Genomic DNA, 24,745 nt, shown 5'->3' with positions numbered 1-24,745 from the left:
AAGCCCCCAGACCCCCTCCGCTTAGTACACTCCACAAAGCCTCCCAGACCCCCTCTGCTTAGTACACTCCACAAAGCCCCCCAGACCCCCTCCGCTTAGTACACTCCACAAAGCCCCCAGACCCCCTCCGCTTAGTACACTCCACAAAGCCTCCCAGACCCCCTCCGCTTAGTACACTCCACAAAGCCCCCCAGACCCCCTCCGCTTAGTACACTCCACAAAGCCCCCAGACCCCCTCCGCTTAGTACACTCCACAAAGCCTCCCAGACCCCCTCCGCTTAGTACACTCCACAAAGCCCCCCAGACCCCCTCCGCTTAGTACACTCCACAAAGCCCCCAGACCCCCTCCGCTTAGTACACTCCACAAAGCCCCCAGACCCCCTCCCTTAGTACACTCCACAAAGCCCCCAGACCCCCTCCCTTAGTACACTCCACAAAGCCCCCCAGACCCCCTCCGCTTAGTACACTCCACAAAGCCCCCAGACCCCCTCCCTTAGTACACTCCACAAAGCCCCCAGACCCCCTCCCTTAGTACACTCCACAAAGCCCCCCAGACCCCCTCCGCTTAGTACACTCCACAAAGCCCCCCAGACCCCCTCCGCTTAGTACACTCCACAAAGCCCCCCAGACCCCCTCCGCTTAGTACAGTCCACAAAGCCCCCAGACCCCCTCCGCTTAGTACACTCCACAAAGCCCCCAGACCACCCCCTTATTACACTAAAGCCCCTCAGACACCCCTCCCTCGCTTAGTACACTTTCCACTCTCACACAGACGTCTGCCTTTGTATGCCCCGCCCACTTGTCACTCTGAGGACACTACTCCCCCTTGCCATCTAGGCTCCTCCCTCGGGCAGACTCTCGCAGTTGCCGGCAGCTTGGTGCCACTGCCAGCACGCGCTCTAGAAGAAACCGGAAGCCGCCTGCCATACCGACCACGTGACCGTCTGACGTCATACATATTAGGAGCCCTTACAGTTTAGCAAGAGAGAGACAAACTGCTGGGAGTCTGCAAGATGGCGGCGGAGTGCTAGAGGTGCCGCCGAGTCTGACGTCCCCAACTCATTGCGTTCTTTGTTTTTGCTATTTTTTTTATATTTCTTGTTATGGGAGACTTTTAAGAAAGAGAAAACCCGAAGGAGCGGCCCTTCATGAGAAGACCCCGTTATCTGCACAGTGAAGCAGCGGAGGCCGCAGCTCCGCCTCGCACGGGAGGCAGCAGACATTTTTTTTTTCTTCACTTGTCTAATTTCACGCTCGGTCCAGGATTCGCTGGTGAAGCTCCCGGGCTCTCGGCGCCATGACGTCCATACACTTCGTGGTCCATCCGCTGCCCGGCACCGAGGACCAGCTCAATGACCGGTATGCGGGGGGAGGGGGACTGCAGGCCGCGGCCTGAGGCCTAGACACAGCCCGCCATCCTCCCGGGGAGACCGGGCACCGTGACCGAGGGGGACCTGAGCGTTATACAGGGGGAGGGGGTCCCCTAATAATTATACAGGGGGAAGGGGTCCCTAATAATTATATGGCGGGGGGCTCATAGTTATAGGTGGGAGGAAGTGTGCCCCCTAATAATTATACAGGGGGAAGGGGTCCCTAATAATTATACGGCGGGGGGCGCATAGCTATAGTTGGGAGGAGGAGAGTGCCCCCTAATAATTATACAGGGGGAGGGGGTCCCTAATAATTATATGGTGGGGGGCTCATCGTTATAGGTGGGAGGAGGAGAGTGCCCCCCTAATAATTATACAGGGGGAAGGGGTCCCCTAATAATTATACGGCGGGGGGTGCATAGTTATAGTTGGGAGGAGGAGTGCCCCCTAATAATTATACAGGGGGAAGGGGTCCCTAATAACTATATGGTGGGGGGCTCATAGTTATAGGTGGGAGGAGAGTGCCCCCCTAATAATTATACAGGAGGAGGGGGTCCCTAATAATTATACGGCGGGGGGCTCATCGTTATAGGTGGGAGGAGGAGAGTGCCTCCTAATAATTATACAGGGGGAAGGGGTCCCTAATAGTTATACGGCAGGGGGGCCTCATAGTTATAGGTGGGAGGAGGTGTGCCCCCTAATAACTATACAGGGGGAAGGGGTCCCTAATAATTATACGGCGGGGGCCTCATAGTTATAGGTGGGAGGAGGTGTGCCCCCTAATAACTATACAGGGGGAAGGGGTCCCTAATAATTATACGGCGGGGGGCTCGTAATTATTAGGGGGCACTCTCCTCCTCCCACCTATAACTATGAGGCCCCCGCCGTATAATTATTAGGGACCCCTTCCCCCTGTATAATTAGGGGGCACTCTCCTCCTCCCACCTATAATTATACAGGGGGAATGGGTCCCTAATAACTATATGGCGGGGGAGTCTCATAGTTATAGGTAGGAGGAGAGTGCCCCCTAATAATTAGAGGGGGAAGGGGTCGCTAATAATTACACGGCGGGGGGGCCTCATAGTTATAGGTGGAAGGAGGAGAGTGCCCCCTAATAATTATACAGGGGGAAGGGGTCCCTAATAATTATACGGCGAGGGGGCCTCATAGTTACAGGTGGAAGGAGTGCCCCCTAATGGTTATACAGGGGGAAGGGGGTCTCTAATAGGTATACAGCGGGGGGCGTCATAGGTATAGGTGAGAGGAGGAGAGTGCCTCCTACAGGGGGAAGGGGGTCCTTAATATTTATATGGCGGGGGGGGGTCGCTCGTAGTTAAATTTGGGAGCAGGAGAGTGCCACCTAATGGTTATTCAGGGGGGGTCCCTAATAGTTATACAGTGGGGGGCCTCATTGTTATATATGGGAGGAGGAGAGTGCCCCCTAATAATTATACATAGGAGGGGGGCCTCATAGTTATATATAGGAGGCGAGTGCCCCCTAATGGTTATACTGGGGGGAGGGGGTCTCTAATAGTTATACGGTAGGGGGGCCTCAGTTACTTTTGGGAGGAGAGTGCCCCCTAATAGTTATTCGGTGGGGGGGGGGGGGGGGGCCCTCTTAGTTATACAGTATGTTGGAGAATGAGTGCCCCATAATAGGGACCCCCCTCTCCTGCATATCTAATAGTTATACGTGGGAGAAGAGTGCCCCATAATGATTATACAAGGCGAATTGGTCCCTAATAGTTATACGTGGGAGGGGGTGAGTGCTCCCTAATATACGTGGGGGGGCCCTCATAGTTATACGTTGGAGGAGAGTGCACCTTAATGGTTATACATAAGGGGGGACTCAGTTATATGTTGGAGGGGGGAGTGTGCCCCCTAATATACTCTTGGGGGACCTTAAGAGTTATGTGGGAGTAGGGTGCCCCCTAATGGATAAACATGGGAGGGGGAGCCTCAAAGTTGTACATGGGAGGAGGAAAGTGCCCCCTAATATTTATACAGGGGGGCATCATAGTTATATGTGGGAGGAGTGCCCCCAATGGCTATACATAGAGAAGGGCTCATAGTTATACGTGGGAGGAGGAGTGCCCTCCTAATATACATGGTGAGCTTATAGTTATACATGGGAGTGAGGGGTGAGAGCCCCCCTAATAGTTACACAGGAGTGCCCTCCCCCTTCCCAATAGATGGGTCGGAGGTTACCCCTAATAATTATATATAGGGGTGCCCCTTATAGTTATGCCTGGAGGCTGCCACCTGCTATAATGGGAGCTGTGCTGTAATAATATATTGCCGGGTGTCCAAATTCACATGATGCAGGTCTTAATTGGGCCTTATTTGTTTTGCCTTTAAATGATAAGACAATGGGAATGTAGCACATGTGGCGGCCGCATGGGACCTCCGCTGTCTTCTATGTGTCTCGTCACAATGGGGTCACTCAGGTTATAGATGTCAGGTCTACATTAAGTGGCTGAACTTGCAGACCGACCATGGACATTAAATAAGACTAGCACATTGAATTCCTTCCTCCCCCACCATGAGCTTTTGGTGCATTTTTGATGCAGCTTCTTCCAGTTCCAGCAAAGTGGATGGAATTTATAGAAATCTCCTGCCCGCTGTTTCTTTTTAACGCTGTGTAAACTGACCTGCGGTGTGTTTTGAAAACCGCATCATGTGCAGTAAATGCATCTTGTGCGTGTATTTTCTTTGTGGACTTGAATAAGATGTATGAAAAATGTATTCGTTTCTGCAGAGTGAATGCAGTTGAAAATGCGTGAAATCTGTACGTGACTTTTTTTTTAATCAAAGCTAACAGGAAGTTTCCAAAACCAAAGCGGTTTTATTAAAACATGACATGCCAAAAGGAGCCAAGCTGCAGCTAATAACACAATGAAAAAAACACTAAGGCTATGTGGTTTTTCCGCACCGTTTTTGCACAATCTGCAGGTAAAACGCTCTGTGGATTACCTGCAGTTTTTGTGCGGATTCCACCTGCGGATTTCTATTGAGAAACAGGTGTAAACCACTGCGGAATCCGCACAAAGAATTGACCTGCTGCGGAAAATACAACGCAGCGTTTCCGCACGGTATTTTCCGCAGCATGTGTACTGCGGATTTTGTTTTCCATACGTTTACATGATGCTGTACAACGCATGGAAAATTGCTGGGAATCCGCAGCTGCCAATCCCCTGCAGATCCGCAGTAAAATCAGCAACGTGTGCACAGAGCCAATAAGACCTTTATTGGCAAATTGGTGCAGAAAATGCTTATTGTGGGAACTTGGCTGAAAGAGGTTTTCCACCACCCAAAAAAAAATAAATTAAGCTGATAGAGATGAGTTATTGGGAAGAGTCGACATCGGATAGTTGTCCGATCCCTCCCACAAAACTGCATATTTTGGCTAGAGATGAGGACACTGAAGCTAGTGCAGGATTGGTATGGTTGAAGTTTATTTTACGTCAAGGTCCTGGAGAACTTGTATTATTCACACTTGCACTTATTCACTAAAGTTGTGTGGCATAAACTTAAGACAACTTTTTTTTTTTTCCACAAAAAATAAATGTGCTCTCCTTACTAGATATATTTCCTAAAGATCCCGCTCCAAGGCACAATGGCTGAATGATTAAGCTGCTGGCCCGGCCAATGGCTTTCTCCTGCTCCTCCCTCCCTTGTCCTCAATAAACAGGATCGCAGGGATGAGCACTTATGCGTTCCCTAAGGGTACCGTCTCACAGTGGCACTTTGGTCGCTACGACGGCACGATCCGTGACGTTCCAGCGATATCGTTACGATCTCGCTGTGTCTGACACGCTACTGCAATCAGGGACCCCGCTGAGAATCGTACGTCGTAGCAGATCGTTTGAAACTTTATTTCGTCGCTGGATCACCCGCTGACATCGCTGCGTCGGCGTGTGTGACGCCGATGCAGCGATGTCTTCACTGGTAACCAGGGTAAACATCGGGTTACTAAGCGCAGGGCCGCGCTTAGTAACCCGATGTTTACCCTGGTTACCAATGTAAAAAAAAAAAAACCACCACATACTCACATTCCGGTGCCTGTCACGTCCCCGGCGTCCGCTTCCCTGCGCTCCTCCTGCATCCTGTGTCAGCGCCGGCCGGCCGTACATCAGAGCACAGCGGTGACGTCACCGCTCTGCTTTACGGCCGCGCTTACACAGGATGCAGGAGGAGTGCAGGGAAGCGGACGCCGGGGACGTGAAAGGCACTGGGATGTGAGTATGTGTTTTTTTTTTTTTTTTTTACATTGGTAACCAGGGTAAACATCGGGTTACTAAGCGCGGCCCTGCGCTTAGTAACCCGATGTTTACCCTGGTTACCCTGGGACCTTGGCATCGTTGGTCGCTGGAGAGCTGTCTGTGACAGCTCTCCAGCGACCACACAAGGACTTTCCAACGATCACGGCCAGGTCGTATCGCTGGTCGTGATCGTTGGAAAGTTGCAGAGTGTGACGGTACCCTTAGAAGAAGCTGCTGGAAGCATGGCACTGGCTTATCACCTGGAGAACAAGAGGTTTGGCCAGTGAAAACTGGACTTGCCTGCTTTTCCCTCCCCTGACATCATTTGTCAGGGAGTAGAAGGCCCCCATATACTTTAATCTGTTGGCAACGTATTTGATAGTCAATGTCATGCACCATTTAATTACTTTGATTAATATTTCAACTGCTATGCACCATTGTCAGAAATGTACTGCAACCGAGGATTGGTGTACAATTCTGTCATATTTTCACCAGATAATGCCAAAAATTGCAGAATTGTTGCGCACACAATTGTTGGGCAAAGCTGAATGAATCGAGGCCCGAAGAGTGTAACAATGTGCCATATCTAACATTCGACCGGTTACATTGGGAGACGTATGGTGCGTCTATTGACTTTGAGGTCCAGGTTTAAGCTGTGCGTTGTATAAATGTGAGCTGCTCTTTCATAAAATCAGACTTTATTCAGGGTTTTTCTGACCAGTATTAAGATAATTGTTCCTTCTTATCTCTGCTACCTTTTTATGGCGAAATTAAAAACAATAACCCAGCGTGCTCAAGGGAGCAGTTCGTATGAAATGAGAGCAAAAGCTCCCCACTCGTGACCTGATGACCGGTCCTTTTTAAAGGGAACCTGTCAGCAGATGCATGCTGCCCAAACCGTTGGCAGCATGTGTCATCCATGGGCTGTACAATCTCAGCCATGTGTGGTTGTCTGAAACGCTCAGCAGGGATCCAGCCACGCGGGTGACTACTCGTACAAGTGTCGCCTGCGGCTTTTCCTGCCCCACTCCGGTGAGGGAGAAGCGGCGGGGGACCCGCCTTTATAACTTGTCACCCTTGTGGCTCGGCTATTAAGTGGTTTTCTCTGAAACACCGCAACGTTTCAGAGACCAACATACATGGATGTTATTGCACGGCCTGTGGGAGATAGATGCTGCCCAAACTGAGGGCAACATGCATCAGCTGACAGGTTCCCTTGTAAAGGGGTGTTTTTGCTGAAAAGAAGTCTCCAGTCACTCTGTGCAAACTATGCACCTGCAGTCACAGACAGTAATCGTGACAGTGTGTGTGTGTTACACACTATCATCATTTGACAGTTTATATATTACTGGTAGTTTTCCCAGACTGATTGTAAAGTTCTGAACCTCTGGCATACAGTGAATAGTAGTTTTGTTTCTGTCCTAGTAACATAACAGAACAGAATTGATGGGGAATCGGCAAACTGATGACCGCTCCCTCCTCGTAGAACAATATGTTCAGAAATGATGTGGGGCAAGATCACGGGTTAGGCTACTTTCACACTAGCGTCGTGCACTGCACGTCGCTATGCGACGCATAGTGTGGAAGCGCCGCACAACGGGGGCAGCGGATGCTGTTTTACATCGCATCCGCAGCCCCATTGTGAGGTGCGGGGAGGTGGGGGCGGAGTTCCAGCCGCGCATGTGCGATCGGAAAAGACTATCGATTCACAAAAAAAGTTACATGTAACGTTTTTTGTGCCGACGGTCTGACGCAACCGTCGCACGACGGTTGCGACGTGTGGCAATGCGTCGCACTGCGTCGCTAATTCAAGTCTATGGAGAAAAAAACGCATCCTGCAAGCAATTTTGCAGGGTGTTTTTTCTACAGAACGACGCATAGCGACGTGCAGTGCACGACGCTAGTGTGAAAGAGGCCTTAGCGCTCCGGCTTCTTCCCATCTGCCTAATAGACAAGCCTTCACCTAGTAGCCTGATTCTCTTCTACACCGTAGTTTAATGTCGGACAAACGCTCCTATCGTCCTCCCCCACCCCACATGGTCTATTAAAGGGAACCCTCAGCACGGTTTTGCTTTGTAATCTGAGGGCAGCATGCGGTTAGGGGCTGAGACACTGATTTCTGCTTAAGGTACCTTCACACTAAGCGACTTTGCAACGATAGCGATCCGTGACGTTGCAGCGTCCTGGATAGCGATATCGTTGTTTGACACGCAGCAGCGATCAGGATCCTGCTGTGATATCGCTGGTCGTTGCTGAAAGTTCAGAACTTTATTTGGTCGTCAGATCGGTGTGTATCGTTGTGTTTGACAGCAAAAGCAACGATGCCAGCGATATTTTACAATGGTAACCAGGGTAAATATCGGGTTACCAAGCGCAGGGCCGCGCTTAGTAACCCGATATTTACCCTGGTTACCATTGTAAAAGTAAAAAAAACAAACAGTACATACTCACATTCCGGTGTCTGTCACACGTCCCCCCACCATCCGCTTCCCGCACTGACTGAGTGCCGGCCGTAAAGTAAAAGCGCAGCACAGCGGTGACGTCACCGCTGTGCTGTGCCTTACGGCCGGCACTCAGTCAGTGCAGGAAGCAGACGCCGGGGGACGTTACGGACACCGGAATGTAAGTATGTACTGTTTTTTTTTGTTTTTTTTTTTTTTTACATTTACACTGGTAACCAGGGTAAACATCGGGTTACTAAGCGCGGCCCTGCGCTTAGTAAACCGATGTTTACCCTGGTTACCAGGGGACTTCGGCATCGTTGGTCGCTGGAGAGCTGTCTGTGTGACAGCTCTCCAGCGACCACACAGTGACGCTGCAGCGATAGGCATCGTTGTCGATATCGCTGCAGCGTCGCTTAATGTGAAGGTACCCTTATTCGGCTGTGTGTTTATCTACAATGAGTGATTTATCAGCATAAGATTATCGTTGCCTGGCCTATGTCTGGCTTGGCCTCGTAGACCATCTCCTCCACAGGCACGGATTAGCGGCTTATTGTCACTTTACAATGCACACAGAAAGCAGTGGTGTGGGTGAGGGCACCTTTCTGAGCTCTGCTACATCTGCACCCAATAACCAAAGTGACACATTGCTGTAATCTGGGTCTTTCCTGACATTAAGCAGATCTCAGATGAGGTACTAAACCTGCTGTCATAATTCCTTTTAAAGGGAACCTGTCACTAGAAAAAAAATGCTATTAACTTGCAGATATGGTGTTATTGGCACTACAGTGCTGGCCAACGCCTGTTCTTGCTTTTCTCCCCGCAGTGTTAGGCTAACTTTATTTTCCCCGGCAGCATTCCCGTTTTAGTCAACGGGGTTGGCACTGGTTGTCACAGTATACTGAGTAGTGGCCCCCGGCCCTGACTGACAGCCGGCCCCAATGCCGGGGGGCGCGGTGTATACATAGAGCGGTAACGGAACCGGCGTCACCCCCCTGACGGAACTTGGAACGCTTCTGATGAGAATGAAGTTCATTTTCTTCCCACAGCGTTGGACTACGTGCAGGCGCCTGGTAGGTTAGTAACGCTATTAACTCCATACATAAAGGTTAAGTGTTTTGTTTTTTTTTTTCTGTGATAAGTTACCTTTAAGGCCGTACCAGTATTTTGAATATTTCATCCCATTTTTACAAATTAAACACTACAAGCTGCTCACTCTGCTTTTCCTAGCAGCCTCGTCAGATCCAGGAAACGTCATGCTGTTGGATCGCATTATCCACCGGTTTAAGGTGACACAGATGTCAGGGTGGAGAGGACTATTATTACTTATTAGCCTGTTTGTCAGGTTACCGCTTCATGTTATGTGCTCACGTGCCTCAGGCGCATGGACTGTGTGTTGTCTCAGCTCTTCTCCAGAAACGTGATGTCCTTGGTTGGCTTAGTTGAAGCACCTTACCATGTTACGCCTTGCCATCTTTAGACCTGAGCTCCGGATGCCAGTAGGGGCACTGTGCCAGTAGGGCAGTGTTTACTAGGAGTACAATTACTAATGGTTGTGGAGTTGAATTGTTTTGTTTCAAATTTGTTGGTTTTTAAGTGGGAGCTGCCATCTGACTTAAAGGGGTTGTCCGAAAATAAATAAAAAAAAAAAAAAAAAAAAAAAAATTAGAGAGAGATATATATACATACATACATACATACATACATACATACATACATACATACATACATACATACATACATACATACATACATACATACATACAGTGGGGCAAAAAAGTATTTAGTCAGTCAGCAATAGTGCAAGTTCCACCACTTAAAAAGATGAGAGGCGTCTGTAATTTACATCATAGGTAGACCTCAACTATGGGAGACAAACTGAGACAAAAAAATCCAGAAAATCACAATGTCTGTTTTTTTTTTATCATTTTATTTGCATATTATGGTGGAAAATAAGTATTTGGTCAGAAACAAAATTTCATCTCAATACTTTGTAATATATCCTTTGTTGGCAATGACAGAGGTCAAACATTTTCTGTAAGTCTTCACAAGGTTGCCACACACTGTTGTTGGTATGTTGGCCCATTCCTCCATGCAGATCTCCTCTAGAGCAGTGATGTTTTTGGCTTTTCGCTTGGCAACACGGACTTTCAACTCCCTCCAAAGGTTTTCTATAGGGTTGAGATCTGGAGACTGGCTAGGCCACTCCAGGACCTTGAAATGCTTCTTGCGAAGCCACTCCTTCGTTGCCCTGGCGGTGTGCTTTGGATCATTGTCATGTTGAAAGACCCAGCCACGTTTCATCTTCAATGCCCTTGCTAATGGAAGGAGGTTTGCACTCAAAATCTCACGATACATGGCCCCATTCATTCTTTCATGTACCCGGATCAGTCGTCCTGGCCCCTTTGCAGAGAAACAGCCCCAAAGCATGATGTTTCCACCACCATGCTTTACAGTAGGTATGGTGTTGGATGGATGCAACTCGGTATTCTTTTTCCTCCAAACACGACAAGTTGTGTTTCTACCAAACAGTTCCAGTTTGGTTTCATCAGACCATAGGACATTCTCCCAAAACTCCTCTGGATCATCCAAATGCTCTCTAGCAAACTTCAGACGGGCCCAGACATGTACTGGCTTAAGCAGTGGGACACGTCTGGCACTGCAGGATCTGAGTCCATGGTGGCGTAGTGTTACTTATGGTAGGCCTTGTTACATTGGTCCCAGCTCTCTGCAGTTCATTCACTAGGTCCCCCCGCGTGGTTCTGGGATTTTTGCTCACCGTTCTTGTGATCATTCTGACCCCACGGGGTGGGATTTTGCGTGGAGCCCCAGATGGAGGGAGATTATCAGTGGTCTTGAATGTCTTCCATTTTCTAATTATTGCTCCCACTGTTGATTTCTTCACTCCAAGCTGGTTGGCTATTGCAGATTCAGTCTTCCCAGCCTGGTGCAGGGCTACAATTTTGTTTCTGGTGTCCTTTGACAGCTCTTTGGTCTTCACCATAGTGGAGTTTGGAGTCAGACTGTTTGAGGGTGTGCACAGGTGTCTTTTTATACTGATAACAGGTTTAAACAGGTGCCATTACTACAGGTAATGAGTGGAGGAAAGAGGAGACTCTTAAGGCCCCGTCTCACATAGCGATTTACCAGTGATCACGACCAGCGATACGACCTGGCCGTGATCGTTGGTAAGTCGCTGTGTGGTCGCTGGGGAGCTGTCACACAGACAGCTCTCTCCAGCGACCAACGATCAGGGGAACGACTTCGGCATCGTTGAAACTGTCTTCAACGATGCCGAAGTCCCCCTGCAGCACCCGGGTAACCAGGGTAAACATCGGGTTACTAAGCGCAGGGCCGCGCTTAGTAACCCGATGTTTACCCTGGTTACCAAAAAAAACAAACAGTACATACTCGCCTTTCGGTGTCCCTTGCCGTCTGCTTCCTGCTCTGACTGACTGAGCCGCCGTACACTGAGAGCAGAGCGCAGCGGTGACGTCACCGCTGTGATCTGCTTTCACTTTCACTTTGCGGCGCTCAGTCAGAGCAGGAAGCAGACAGCAAGGGACCTGACGGACATCAGATGGTGAGTATGTAGTGTTTGTTTTTTTTTTACATTTACGCTGGTAACCAGGGTAAACATCGGGTTACTAAGCGCGGCCCTGCGCTTAGTAACCCGATGTTTACCCTGGTTACCAGTGAAGACATCGCTGGATCGGTGTCACACACACCGATTCAGCGATGTCAGCGGGACCTCAACGACCAAAAAAAGGTCCAGGCCATTCCGACACGACCAGCGATCTCGCAGCAGGGGCCTGATCGCTGGTACGTGTCACACATAGCGAGATCGCTACTGAGGTCGCTGTTGCGTCACAAAACTAGTGACTCAGCAGCGCTCTCGCTAGCGATCTCGCTATGTGAGACGGGGCCTTTAAAGAAGAAGTTACAGGTCTGTGAGAGCCAGAAATCTTGATTGTTTGTTTCTGACCAAATACTTATTTACCACCATAATATACAAATAAAATGATTAAAAAAACAGACAATGTGATTTTCTGGATTTTTTTTTCTCAGTTTGTCTCCCATAGTTGAGGTCTACCTATGATGTAAATTACAGACGCCTCTCATCTTTTTAAGTGGTGGAACTTGCACTATTGCTGACTGACTAAATACTTTTTTGCCCCACTGTACATACGTACATACATACAATGGTGGCCCGATTCTAACGCATCGGGTATTCTAGAATATGCATGTCCACGTAGTATATCGCCCAGCCACGTAGTATATCGCCCAGCGACATAGTATATTGCCCAGCCACGTTTGTCACAGGTTAAAAAAATAAACATATACTCACCTTTCCGAGGGCCCCTTGTAGTCCACGGCAGCTTCCGGTCCCAGGGTTGGTGTGAGCGCAGGACCTGTGATGACATCGCGGTCACATGACCGTGTAGCGGTCACATGACCGTGTAGCGGTCACATGACCGTGTAGCGGTCACATGACCGTGACGTCAGGTCCTTTCCGCGCAGGACTTGTGATGACGTCGCGGTCACATGACCGTGACGTCAGGGCAGGACTTTCTGCCATACCATCTTTGCCACCGCAACCTGCAACGGAAGATGGCGGGCCGCGCGAGCGGCTCAGCGGACTACAGAGGGTGAGTATAGCAGGTTTTTTTTTTTTTTTTAATTATTTTTATCATTACATTTTATACTATTGATGCCGCATAGGCAGCGTCAATAGTACAAAGTTGGGGACACACAGGGTTAATAGCGGCGGTAACGGAGTGCGTTACCCGCAGCATAACGCTGTCCGTTACCGCCGGCATTAACCCTGTGTGAGCGGTGAGGGGTGTATGCGGGCGCCGGGCAGTGAGTGCAGGGAGTAAGGAGCAGCCATTTTTTTTTCCAGACTGCGCGTCGCTGATTGGTCGTGGCAGCCATGACAGGCAGCTGGCGAGACCAATCAGCGAACGAGTAACCGACAGACAGAAGGACAGACAGACGGAAGTACCCTTAGACAATTATATGGGAGATATATATATATATATATATATATATATATATATATATATATATATATATATATATATAATTTTTTTTTATTCCTGTAGCACTTTTACAGTAGAACTGAAGCATTAGGGTAAGTTCACACTAGGTGGCTTTTTTTTTTTCTGCAGCAAATCTGATATCTTGGCAGAAAAGAAACTGCAGAAGAAAAAGCATTATTTTGATGTCTTTTGCTGCGGTTTTGGCACGCTAGATTTGTCTATTGTGCATGCTGATAAATTTTAGTGTTGAAAAAGTCCTATTTCATAGAATCAGGTTTTGACGCAAAACATACCTGTGCTTTTTCACCACCTATTCATGCCAATGTATGAAAAACACTGAAAGTGACATGCTCTGTATCCAAAAAAATCAGGCAAAGCACAAAATACTGATAAAAAATGAAAAAACAGTGTATGAGACTTCTGAAATCTCATAGGCTTTGCTAGTACTGTAAAACGCAGCTGAAAATTTAGCATAAAGGCTAGGGGGAACTTGGCCTTACACTGTCCTTGCTCATTCTTAAAGGGAACCTGTCAGCAGGATTGTGTATGTGCAGTAACCTACAGACTGTCAGTTCGACGTTGTTACACTGACTTAAGGCTGGTTTCACACATCCTGATATTTCCAGTACTGGAAAAAAACGGTACTTGAGTGTCTGTACTACGTGTGGCAACCATGTGCTGCATCAGTACCACACGACGGCCGCCGGGAAATAAGTTCTTCAGTAAGCGCTGTTCCCCGTCGGCTGGTGCTGAAGCTGGCTCTCATCATTCTCCCCTTCTCTGTCGGCGAGCAGAGAATGATGAGCGTTATATTTAAAGTCCAAACGACAGCAGATGGGGCTTTTGGAACTGTTTTTCCCCCCCATCATCCGACACCTGCTGCTGCTAATAAGTGCAGTAGGTGAGGGGGTGATCTGGGTATTCCACAGCCACCTGCTGCGATCGTTCTGAAATGAATGAAAAACCTGGCGTGGTTTTTTTTTCCCCCCTATTTTATTCAGCCAACTGGAAAAAAAACTCACAGCTGGGGGCTGCAACCCCCAGCTGTCAGCTTCTGCAAGCGTTGGTTATCTAGAATAGAGGGGTCCTCACGTTTTTTTTTTTTTTTTTTTAATTTTTATATTTAAACAATTTAAAGTGTGGGGTCCCCCCCCCACTTTGACAAGCAGCCTTGCTAAAGCTCATAGCTGGGGGCTACTACACTCAGACTGTTAATGGGCCATTGATATAGCGCGCGCGCCCCCCCCCCCCCCCCTTCCCAAAGCCTAAAAACAGCAGCCGCAGCTCCCCAGAAGAGGCGCAGCTTTTAGATGTGCCTTTTCTGGTGCTTTGCCCGGCTCTTCCTACTTGCCCTGTAGCGGTGGCAAGTGGGGTAATATTTGTGGGGTTGATGTCACCTTTTAGGGTGGGGGGGAACCCTACGCTGTTTTTTCTTGTTTTTTTTTTTTTTTTAATTTATTTAAATATTTAACAAAAAAAGCAGCTTGGGGACCCCTCTATTTTTGATAACCGACCTTGCAGAAGCTGACAGCTGGGGGTTGCAGCCCCTAGCTGTGTTTTGTCTGGTTGGTTGGTTGAATAAAATAAGGGGGAACCCATGTTGGGTTTTTCATTCATTTGTTTCCGAATGATTGCAGCTGGTGGCTGTGGAATGCCCCATCATCTGCACCTACTGTCACTGTTATTAGCGTCAGCAGGTGTCGGATGATAGGGATAATAGTCCCAAAACCACTACCTGCTGTCCGGTCTTTAATATAACGTTCATCATTCTCCTCTGCTCGCCGGCAGAGCAGGGGAGAATCATGAGAGCCAGCTTCACCACCAGCCGACGGGGAACAGCGCTTACTGTAGCACTTCTTCCCCGGCGGCCATCTGTGTGATGTACGTGTTTACACGGACCTATTGACTTGTATGTATTCTTGTGATCCGTGCAGCTGCACAAAAACTGACATGTCTACGTGTGGGGCACACGGTCCATGAAAAATCAGATATGTGCACACTCATTCATATGAATGGGTCTACGTGTCAGTGTCTCCGGTACGTGTGAAAACTTTCAACTTCACTTACCAGAGACACTTGACATGTTAGGCTACTTTCACACTAGCGTCGTGTGACGTACGTCGCAATGTGTCGTTTTGGAGAAAAAAACGCATCCCTCAAAGTTGCCAGTGGGATGCATTTTTTTTTTTCTCCATAGACTTGCATTAGCGACGCATTGCAACGTATGGCCACATGTCGCATCCGTCGTGCGACGGATGCGTCGTGTTTTGGCGGACCGTAGGCACAAAGTTCCATGTAACGTTTTTTTGTGCGTCGCGTCCGCCACTTTCGACCGCGCATGCGTGGCCGAAACTCCGCCCCATCCTCCCCGGACACCACAATGGGGCAGCGGATGCGTTGAAAAACTACATCCGCTGCCCCCGTTGTGCATTTATTTCACAACGTGTGTCGGGACGGCCCCGTACCGACGCTAGTGTGAAAGTGGCCTAAAATGACACCTTAGTTAATATGCAAATTGCCTCTTCTGAGAAAAAGAGGACTTAACTCTATAGCGCCACCTGTTGGAAGTAGCGATCCTACAAGTCACAATCAACCCTTTAACGAGTCGTGCAATATGACTTAGGATAAAAGCCAAATCAGTATCTCAATTCGCAGAGAATTGAGATACTGATTTGGCTTTTATCCTAAGTCATATTGCACGACTCGTTAAAGGGTTGATTGTGACTTGTAGGATCGCTACTTCCAACAGGTGGCGCTATAGAGTTAAGTCCTCTTTTTCTCAGAAGAGGTAACTTGCATATTTTCCCAGAGGAGCATTGTACGGCAAATAAGCCTCCTTACCTTGACAAGCCAGAGATGGCATGTCACTCTCCATAAGGAGAAACGATACCCCTTAGTTAATGAAATCCATCTTGTGGTTGTTTAATCTTTCAGTTATTGATATGCTTGTGCTCCGGGGCAGCCTGTGGGGGGTCTTCATAATGCAGACCACTGGACAGGTCACTGATCCCTCACTGACCGGCCCCCTAGTTTACGTAATGCAAAAAAAAAAAACCTTCTGCAGCCATATGTACTGATTATAATTAATGTGGTTAAGGTTATCCTGATTAAAAAAAAAATAAAGAATTTTTTTTTTCCTCTAGCAAGATGGTGGCCAGTGCCATTTTCAAACTGATTTGTTTTGTTAGGAATTTATGGATAACATGAAAGAAATGAATTACATATGCAATCAGGCTGCAGCGCAGGCGCTATCGCCATCAGCTGCATGCAGAAGGGTGTTTTTTTTTTTTGTTTTTTTTTTAAGTATGTACATATAATATTCAACATGCGAAATAGGGGGCAGATCTGTGACCTGTCAGAAGCCATACACATGAATACCTAATCATAACACCACATGAAGCGCCACCCCGGAGCACGGGCATATCATTTACTCAAAACTTAAGATAAAGATTACACAACCACAAGACAGATTTCATCACCAGGTATCATTGTAATCAGTAGAACGGCGCCGACCTGACACTGTGTGTAGTTAGGCTATGTGCACACGTAGGAAATGTGGTGCAGAATTTCCTGCACTAAGGGTATGTGCACACGTCATGATTTCTTGCAGAAATTTCCTGAAGAAAACATGGAAGTTTTCTGCAAGAAATCCGCATTTTTTTTTTTTTTTTTTCCCGTTTTTTCGCTTTTTTTTTTTGCATTTTGCAAGCGCAATTAGCTTGCAGAATGCTAAAGTTTTCCAAGCGATCTGTAGCATCGCTTGGAAAACTGATTGACAGGTTGGTCACACTTGTCAAACATAGTGTTTGACAAGTGTGACCAACTTTTTACTATAGATGCAGCCTATGCAGCATCTATAGTAAAAGATAGGATGTTTAAAAATAATAATAATAAAAAAAAAATAAAATGGTTATACTCACCTGCAGGCGTCCGTTCCTATAGATGCTGTGTGTTCAGGACCTTCGATGACGTCACGGCTTGTGATTGGTCGCTGAGCGGTCACGCGACCAATCACTAGGCCACGTTGCATCGCAGGTCCTGAACACCGATCATCTAAAGGAACGGAAGCGGCAGCATGCCTCCGGGGCCATCGAAGGTGAGTATATCACTATTTTGTATTTTAATTCTTTTTTTTTTTTTGACCAATTATATGGTGCCCAGTCCGTGGAGTAGTGTCTCCTCTCCTCCACCCTGGGTACCAACCGCACATAATCTGCTTACTTCCCGCATGGTGTGCACAGCCTCGTGAGGGAAGTAAGCAGATCAATGCACTCCTAGGTGTGCGGAATCCCCGCAATTCTGCATTTTTAATGAACATGTTGCTGCTTTTTCCGCGATGCGATTTTTTTTTTTCGCGGAAAAAAATGCAACATTTGAACAAGAAATGTGGAATACACCCTAAATAATAGGAGGCATATGTAAGCGTTTTTTTCACGTTTTTATAGCGAAAAAACCGCGAAAAATACTGAACGTGTGCACATGGCCTTAATCTGCATCTCCTGGCAGAATCCGCAGGTGCGTTTTTAGTGCGTATTTTATTTCTATAATGGAGGGGGTGCAGAAACGCTGCAGAACTGTACAAAAGTGACATGCACTTTGAAATCTGCAGCGTTTCTGCGCAGATTTTTCTGCACCATGTGCACAGCTTTTTTTTTTTTTTTTCTCAAATTGATTTACATTGTACTGTAAAACACAGTGCAGTTCTGTAGCGTTTCTGCACTAAATCTGCATCGTGTGCACAACCCTGCTGACAGGTTCCCTTTAACTGCTTGGCCCTTCAGAGAGAAGCTGTAAATTTTAGGAGTTCTGGGATTTGTCCAGACAGATAAAAGTTGAAAATTTGAGCTATTTTTGTATCCGTTCTTCTGTGCACACTTTATATTTTTTATATTTCCATTGTCCATAAACACACAGATTATGTATCAGCCGTCGGCTGGTAAACTTCAGTCATTGAAAGCTTTTTCTGGGCTCTGACCTGGTGACACATTTTTCATGCTGCCGCATCACGTGTTAGGTTGTGTTAGCTGGAAGCGGGCCCAGCGTCATGGCTGTAATTCTCATCGGTGTCTGCGGGGTCCTATGTAACCACGGTCTCTTCAGACGAGTAGCTGGGGAGGTGTGCATCTGTGGAGGGGGTAGCTAGTGTCTGTGATCGGCTCCCAATATTTTAGGTTTGGTGAATATGGAATCTCTTTGTAGCAATGTATGGGGTGGATTATCTTTGTTCTTTGACATTTGTAAAATGTTTGTCTTGTGTGTGTGAACATGTATTTTAATGTTCACAAATAATTACGGTAAATGTCACGCTTCTCATGACATGGGGCATATTCATTTGAGCTAGGTATTACAACCGCTCTGTAGGCCACTTATGCAAAATGCCACCATGTAAAAGTATTTGTAAACCGAAACCAAGACTTGGTCCAAAATGCAGAAGACGTGTTTGTTTCCTGACTGACAAATATTCATGCACACAAGTTAAAACTAATGCTGCATGAAAGGATCTTCACCCCAGATATATATATTTTTTTTATTAACCCACCTGATAAATCATAAGGTGTCATTTCAGAAGCATGTGAAATAGAAAGCCTTACAGGCATGCTTAATTAAGGGTTTTGGGCACTCTAAGGCTATGTGTACACTTTGCGGGGTCCTCTGCGGGTTCTCCCGCAGCAGATTTGATAAATCTGCAGGGCAAAACCGCTGCGGTTATCCCTGCGGATTTATCGCGGTTTGTTTTGCGGTTTCCGCTGCGGGATTACTCCTATACTATTGATGCTGCATATGCAGCATCAATAGTAATGTTAAAAATAATAAAAAATGGTTATACTCACCCTCTGACGTCCTGATCTCCTCGGCGCTGTACGTGGCGGTCCGGTTCCAAAGTTGCTGTGCGAGAAGGACCTTCGTGATGTCACGGTCATGTGACCGCGACGTCATCTCAGGCCCTGCTCGCACAGCAACCCTGCAACCGGACGGCCGCGTGCAGCGCTGAGAGGTGAGTATATCATTATTTTTTATTTTAATTCTTTTTTTTTTTTTTTACACAAATATGGTTCCCAGGGCCTGGAGGAGAGTCTCCTCTCCTCCACCCCGGGTACCATCTGCACATGATCCGCTTTCTTCCCGTATCGTGGGCATAGCCCCATGCGGGAAGTAAGCGGATCAATGCATTCCCATGTGTGCAGAATCGCAGCGATTCTGCACAAAAGAAGTGACGTGCTGCAGAATGTAAACCGCTGCGTTTCTGCGCGTTTTTTCCCGCAGCATGTGCACAGCGGATTGCGGTTTCCATAGGGTTTACATGTAACTGTAAACGCAATGGAAACTGCTGCAGACCCGCAGCTGCAGAAACGCTGCGGTTCCGCGGTAAAAACCGCTATGTGCGCACATAGCCTTAGGCTTCTTTTACACTTGCTGTGTTTTTGCGGGCTGTTTTTGCTGGCTGTATTTGCGGCCCCAATAGATTTCTATGGGGCCGCAAAAACTCGTCGTATGGCCGTGACGGCTGTAAATACGGCCCTGAAAAAACATGGAGCCTGCTTGATATTTTTCACTGCTTACGGACACTGCCCCCATTGAAATCAATTGGACCGCAAAAACATTGGAAGCTTGCCCAGTGTCTTGATTTTGCAGTACACCGTGAAGACCGTATTTGCGGAACGCCGTATTTTTACTAGGACACTACCATGTACTTCCTGTTTAGCACTTCGAAGGCCTGCAGAGACACGAGATGGACCTATTCCAAACCAGAAAAATGGCGAACCGAGAAGACTTTTGCGGCAGGCTGTGAAAATTACAGCAATATGGCCTGCGAAAAAGGGCCACAAAAAGCACGGAAAGTGTAAAAGACACCTAAGGCCTTATGCATACCAGTGTTATGCTACAGGAAAGAAATATATCTTGGTACCGTGTTAGCAAGTAGATAGAAAAATATTTAGAATTGAGAGTCCTCAGTGGTTGATACCTTTTAATGGCTAACTGAAAAGATGGTAACAAATTGCAAGCTTTCGAGACTACATGCGTCTCTTCATCAGGCAAAGACTAAAACAAATTCTGAAGAATCACATATTTATGCACAACATAGTATAGAAGAAAGAAGAAAAAAAAAAAAAAAAAAAGAGAAAAAAAAGGGAGAGGGGGGAAAAAAAACCATGGATAAGCCAGGTGACATGAAGCAGAATTACCATGGGTGATAAACAGTTACGTCCATAAATATTGGGCCAATTCTTAGATAAGGATTGTTTTATTGTCCTGTGATTAGGGTCTGGTTCTGTTGTGATGACCCCACATGGTCTGATGGGCAGGTTCATTAGTTGATGTAAAAAGACATAAATCCGTGTGACACAATCATTCCTGCATTTAGAGTGTCAAAGGTCGTCATCAGTTTATATTCCCAGACTCTCCTGTCTTTCTGCGATTTGAAGTTACATAATAATAATAAAAATAATAATAATAAAAATAATAAAAATAATAATAAAAATAATAATCTTTATTTTTATATAGCGCTAACATATTACGCAGCGCTTTACAGTTTGCACACATTATCATCGCTGTCCCCGATGGGGCTCACAATCTAAATTCCCTATCAGTATGTCTTTGGAATGTGGGAGGAAACCGGAGTGCCCGGAGGAAACCCACGCAAACACGGAGAGAACATACAAACTCTTTGCAGATGTTGTCCAAGGTGGGATTAGAACCCAGGACTCTAGCGCTGCAAGGCTGCTGTGCTAACCACTGCGCCACCGTGCTGCCCACCCTTTAATACAAGTAATTTCATGTCCATAATGTTATGATTTGGGAGACAGAAATGTATTGCCACAGGTATATCCATTCTTTTTTCTCTTATTGTATGGCGATGAGAGTTCATCCTTGTTCTCAGTTTCTGCCCTGTCTCCCCCACATACAGACCCCCAGTTGGACATTTAGTACAGATAATTAAGTACACCACATTAGAAGTGACGCAGCTGAATGTACCTGGGATCTTGTAGTCCTGATGTGAATTGGGGATCTTTATCTTGTCCGTGGTCATTATAAATGGACAGGTTTTACATTTTTCTGGTTGCAAGGGAAGGTACCTGCAGCCGTTGGAGAGGACGTAACTGTTTATCACCCATGGTAATTCTGCTTCATGTCACCTGGCTTATCCATGGTTTTTTTTCCCCTCTCCCCTTTTTTTTTTTTTTTTCTTCTATACTATGTTGTGCATAAATATGTGATTCTTCAGAATTTGTTTTAGTCTTTGCCTGATGAAGAGACGTATGTAGTCTCGAAAGCTTGCAATTTACCATCTTTTCAGTTAGCCATTAAAAGGTATCAACCACTGAGGACTCTCAATTCGAAGTGTTATGCTAGTAATGTAGTGCACCATAATCATCTAGAGAGGTTTCATATGTTCTAAAGGGAACCTGACATTCTCTACAGTGTGGCGTTTCAGAGAAAAACCTAGTTTAAAATAACAACCCCTACTGTAGTGAAAATTTTGATATTTACATGCGTGCACACATCTCTGCTACATATGCACATATTGGCATAGGTGAGCACCCGCACAGCTCTGCTACATATGCATGTGTAGGCTAGTGCCCGCATGCACGGCTCTGCTGCACATGTATGCAAGCGCCCACTGTCTTTGTACATCACCACATCTTGCCGTTCCTTCCAGACGTGACTGATGACATGACCTGAAAGATCTTGGAGTGAATCTAGTAGCACGTGCAGCCTCAGTGCAGGCCTTGGTGGCTTCCTCTGCTTTGCACCGATCACCCAGGAGGTGAGTGCAGTGCTCCATCTCAGAAAGCTACCTCCGAACTAGAAGACGTGCACATTTTAGTAAGAGGTTTTTCTTACTAAAGTGGTTTTGTATTCTGAAACTCTGGTACTTGCCTAGTCTGATAGTGACTTACAGCCTGTGTGATAGGCCGCAGCTGCTGAAACAGTGCTGCAGGTTTCATAGCTGAAAAAGTATAAACAAAGGGATCAGTTGTTTCTTTATGCTCCGTTTTCCACTGTTGGGTGGGTGTGCGTGTGTTTGTTTTTTTTTTTTTTTATATATGTACTGGATAAATAGTTGGGATCCTCTTTGTTGTCACTGCTGTCTTGTTCTGTATCATGACCTTAGCAGCCAATCGCTGGCTGTTGCCATGTTGTATCATCCATAGATATGAGATGTGGGCCCCTGCTGAATATGTATGTATATTACACTGGTCCTCTTTTGCTATATGCGTCTCTGAGCCAGTAGTGTTCTGAGCATGCTCCATGCTCAAATTGATTTTAATAATTTTTCTATAGTGGCAAGATTTTCTGCTTTACTTTACAATAGTGTGGACTTCTACAGACAATATATTAACACTGCTCAACAGTTAGAGGAGTGAAGGTCCTGCTCCCAATCTATAAGGAAATGGGGGACAAAATGGTTAGAAAGTGCTTGTCATGTGTGGATCACTGGTCCAGTCATTAGGGTGTTTCAAATCCTAATGAATAGGAGGGACATGTTCTGAGAAATTCAGAAAGCGGGAAGAGCTAGTGAAAGTGATACCCATCTAAAGAGGTGTTTCTTAAAACGTGCTGATAAATGGAGAGAGGGGGTGTTGGGTATTAGTTGGACTGTCCTGGTTAGTGTATTCCAGAACCCTGGCACAGCGCTAGAGAAGTCTTGGAGACGGAGGCTAGAGGTTTGGATTATGGAAGACCTTAGTTTTAGAGTAGTTGCAGATTGGAGGGCCACTTGTAGGGTGATGAGGGAGGAGGTGTATGGCAGTGAAGAGCTTTGGGGGTCAGATGTTTGGATTGTGCAACTAATGACCATCCGTTATCAGAATTCCTATGGACTTCAGTATTTTAAAAAAAAATTTGGATCCAGATATTTATATATTATATATATTTTTTTTTCCTTTCCTATCCAGCTAAAAGATCCTTCATGGCAGCACTTCTCCCATTCTCATGAATGAGGCCTGTGCTGGAGCACTTTACTGTTGATCTCCCTGCAGAATGCAGTTTGCTGTTACTACCAGCCGTTGATCAGCTTTATATGGTTATTCCCACCTTTTAGCAGCTATCGCCTTTCCATAGATCAGTACCCAGTGATCAATAATCGGTGTTCCTTTTGCTGGTGTGATTGGCATTGTATGATAGGAAGTCGGGTTGGTTCTTACAGATTTTGACTTGGCACATGGTTTGGTCTTTCATGCATCTTTAGTCTGCAGATCTGCTCTGCCATCATGCCTCTCTGATCATTAGTGGGGTTTGTTTTGGCTGCCACAGTTCATGTGTTGGCAGATATTTCTGTAACTGGCTGCTTTATCCATTATCTGGCATCCTTACAATGTGCCGTTCTGGTGATGTCACTTATCTGGTTTTGGATAAACGTTTCTTTTTCTCTCTACAGGATGGGATGAAATAATTGATAGTCCTGATCAAATTCTTTGTTGAACTGCTCACAGGATGTGATAATAGTGGCTGTAGAATAAAATAAAACTTTATTTTATTTTTTTTTTTTATTTCATCTGTCGTGGAGGTATTGGCAAAGTATCTGGCACCTACTTGGACCTAACAAAAGTTGGCAAATTGTCCTGTTTGGTACCTAATTTGTTAATCTATCCGCAATGGAGAAGTGAGTTTTATTCTGCTCTGCAGCTGCTATGACATCTTGTGTCCAGTTGAATGTGAAGGGACCCCTAAACTGTAGGATTGAGCCCGGTGTATGCAGTATATGCTGACAAAAGCTGCCCACATATATACTTTTAAAGGGAACCTGTCATGTTAATGATCTGCAGGATGTTGTAGAGCAGGGGGAGTTGATAAGATTGAAGACATTTTTGTTGGAAGTTTCATTCTAACTTGCATTTTGTTAATTGAAAAATCCCTCATGTTCTATACATAGGAGTCCAGTGGGTGGTCCTAGTTGGTGATTAAGTCTTCCCTGTATCACGGCACAGTGATGGTGGTCAGTCCCCTTGTAGGGGCGACCCACGGACTTGCACATAAACAAACTGCAGGGATTTCAATGAATAAATTGCTAGCTATACTGAACCTTTGTTAACAAATATATATCTATCAATCTATCTAATTCTTGGCTGCTTTACACTGTGTACATGCTGTCTGATCTGCAGGCAGCAATGTGGCAGGAACTGTACTGTATTAGAACAGTAATACACATGTGACAATACACTGGAGCCTTGTAAATATTGTTAGCACATTTTGCTGAACATGCTGTTAAAATGCTGAGCTGTGCGTGGCACTAATGTGATATTGGACTGATCTGCTTTTTGTTCTCTCAAACATCTGCACTTGTGAAAGACAAAGAATTTCTTTAAACCGAAAACAGTTGCTCCATTATATCAGTTAAGAAAACATGACCCCCCCACATGTGCAGTCATTGTCCCTCACTTTAATGAGGGCCTGTGACTTGCTCAAAAAAGTGCAGTTTTTCTTGATAAAAATCATTGAGCTCCCTTGATTCTGCAACTCTTCTGTTCTTTGCCTCACTTCATTGCAGAGATTTTCATTTACTGGCAGTGTCGAGAGTGATCAGCTGTCAAGCTATGAAAGCCCACACCCCAGAGAAGTCTGTGAAGAAACGCCCAGTTGGTTTGCAAGCAGAACCTTCACATACTGCGCTCTAAAAGCAACAAGTG

General features: G+C 46.3%; 1 protein-coding gene across 10 annotated transcripts in view; it reads left to right on the top strand.

Annotated features, from left to right (window-relative positions):
• The first annotated feature begins 949 nt into the window (after nucleotides 1-949).
• UBR5 (ubiquitin protein ligase E3 component n-recognin 5) overlaps nucleotides 950-24,745 on the top strand; it is a 131,399-nt gene continuing 107,603 nt past the window's right edge. For 8 of the 10 annotated variants that reach the window (XM_077270996.1, XM_077270994.1, XM_077270993.1 and 5 more), the window contains exon 1: nucleotides 986-1,359. In XM_077270996.1, the coding sequence (XP_077127111.1) occupies nucleotides 1,298-1,359 (62 nt within the window). In that variant the 5' untranslated portion in view covers nucleotides 986-1,297. Of the gene's footprint in view, nucleotides 1,360-24,745 lie in introns of all 10 variants that reach the window. The other 2 variants (XM_077270989.1, XM_077270987.1) reach the window with 2 other exon arrangements.

This window comes from Ranitomeya variabilis, chromosome 6 (genome assembly GCF_051348905.1).
Source record: "Ranitomeya variabilis isolate aRanVar5 chromosome 6, aRanVar5.hap1, whole genome shotgun sequence".
In the NCBI taxonomy this organism is placed as follows: Eukaryota; Metazoa; Chordata; class Amphibia; order Anura; family Dendrobatidae; genus Ranitomeya; species Ranitomeya variabilis.
Note: the sequence above shows the minus strand (reverse complement) of the source record. Positions and strands in the feature narration are given on the sequence as shown.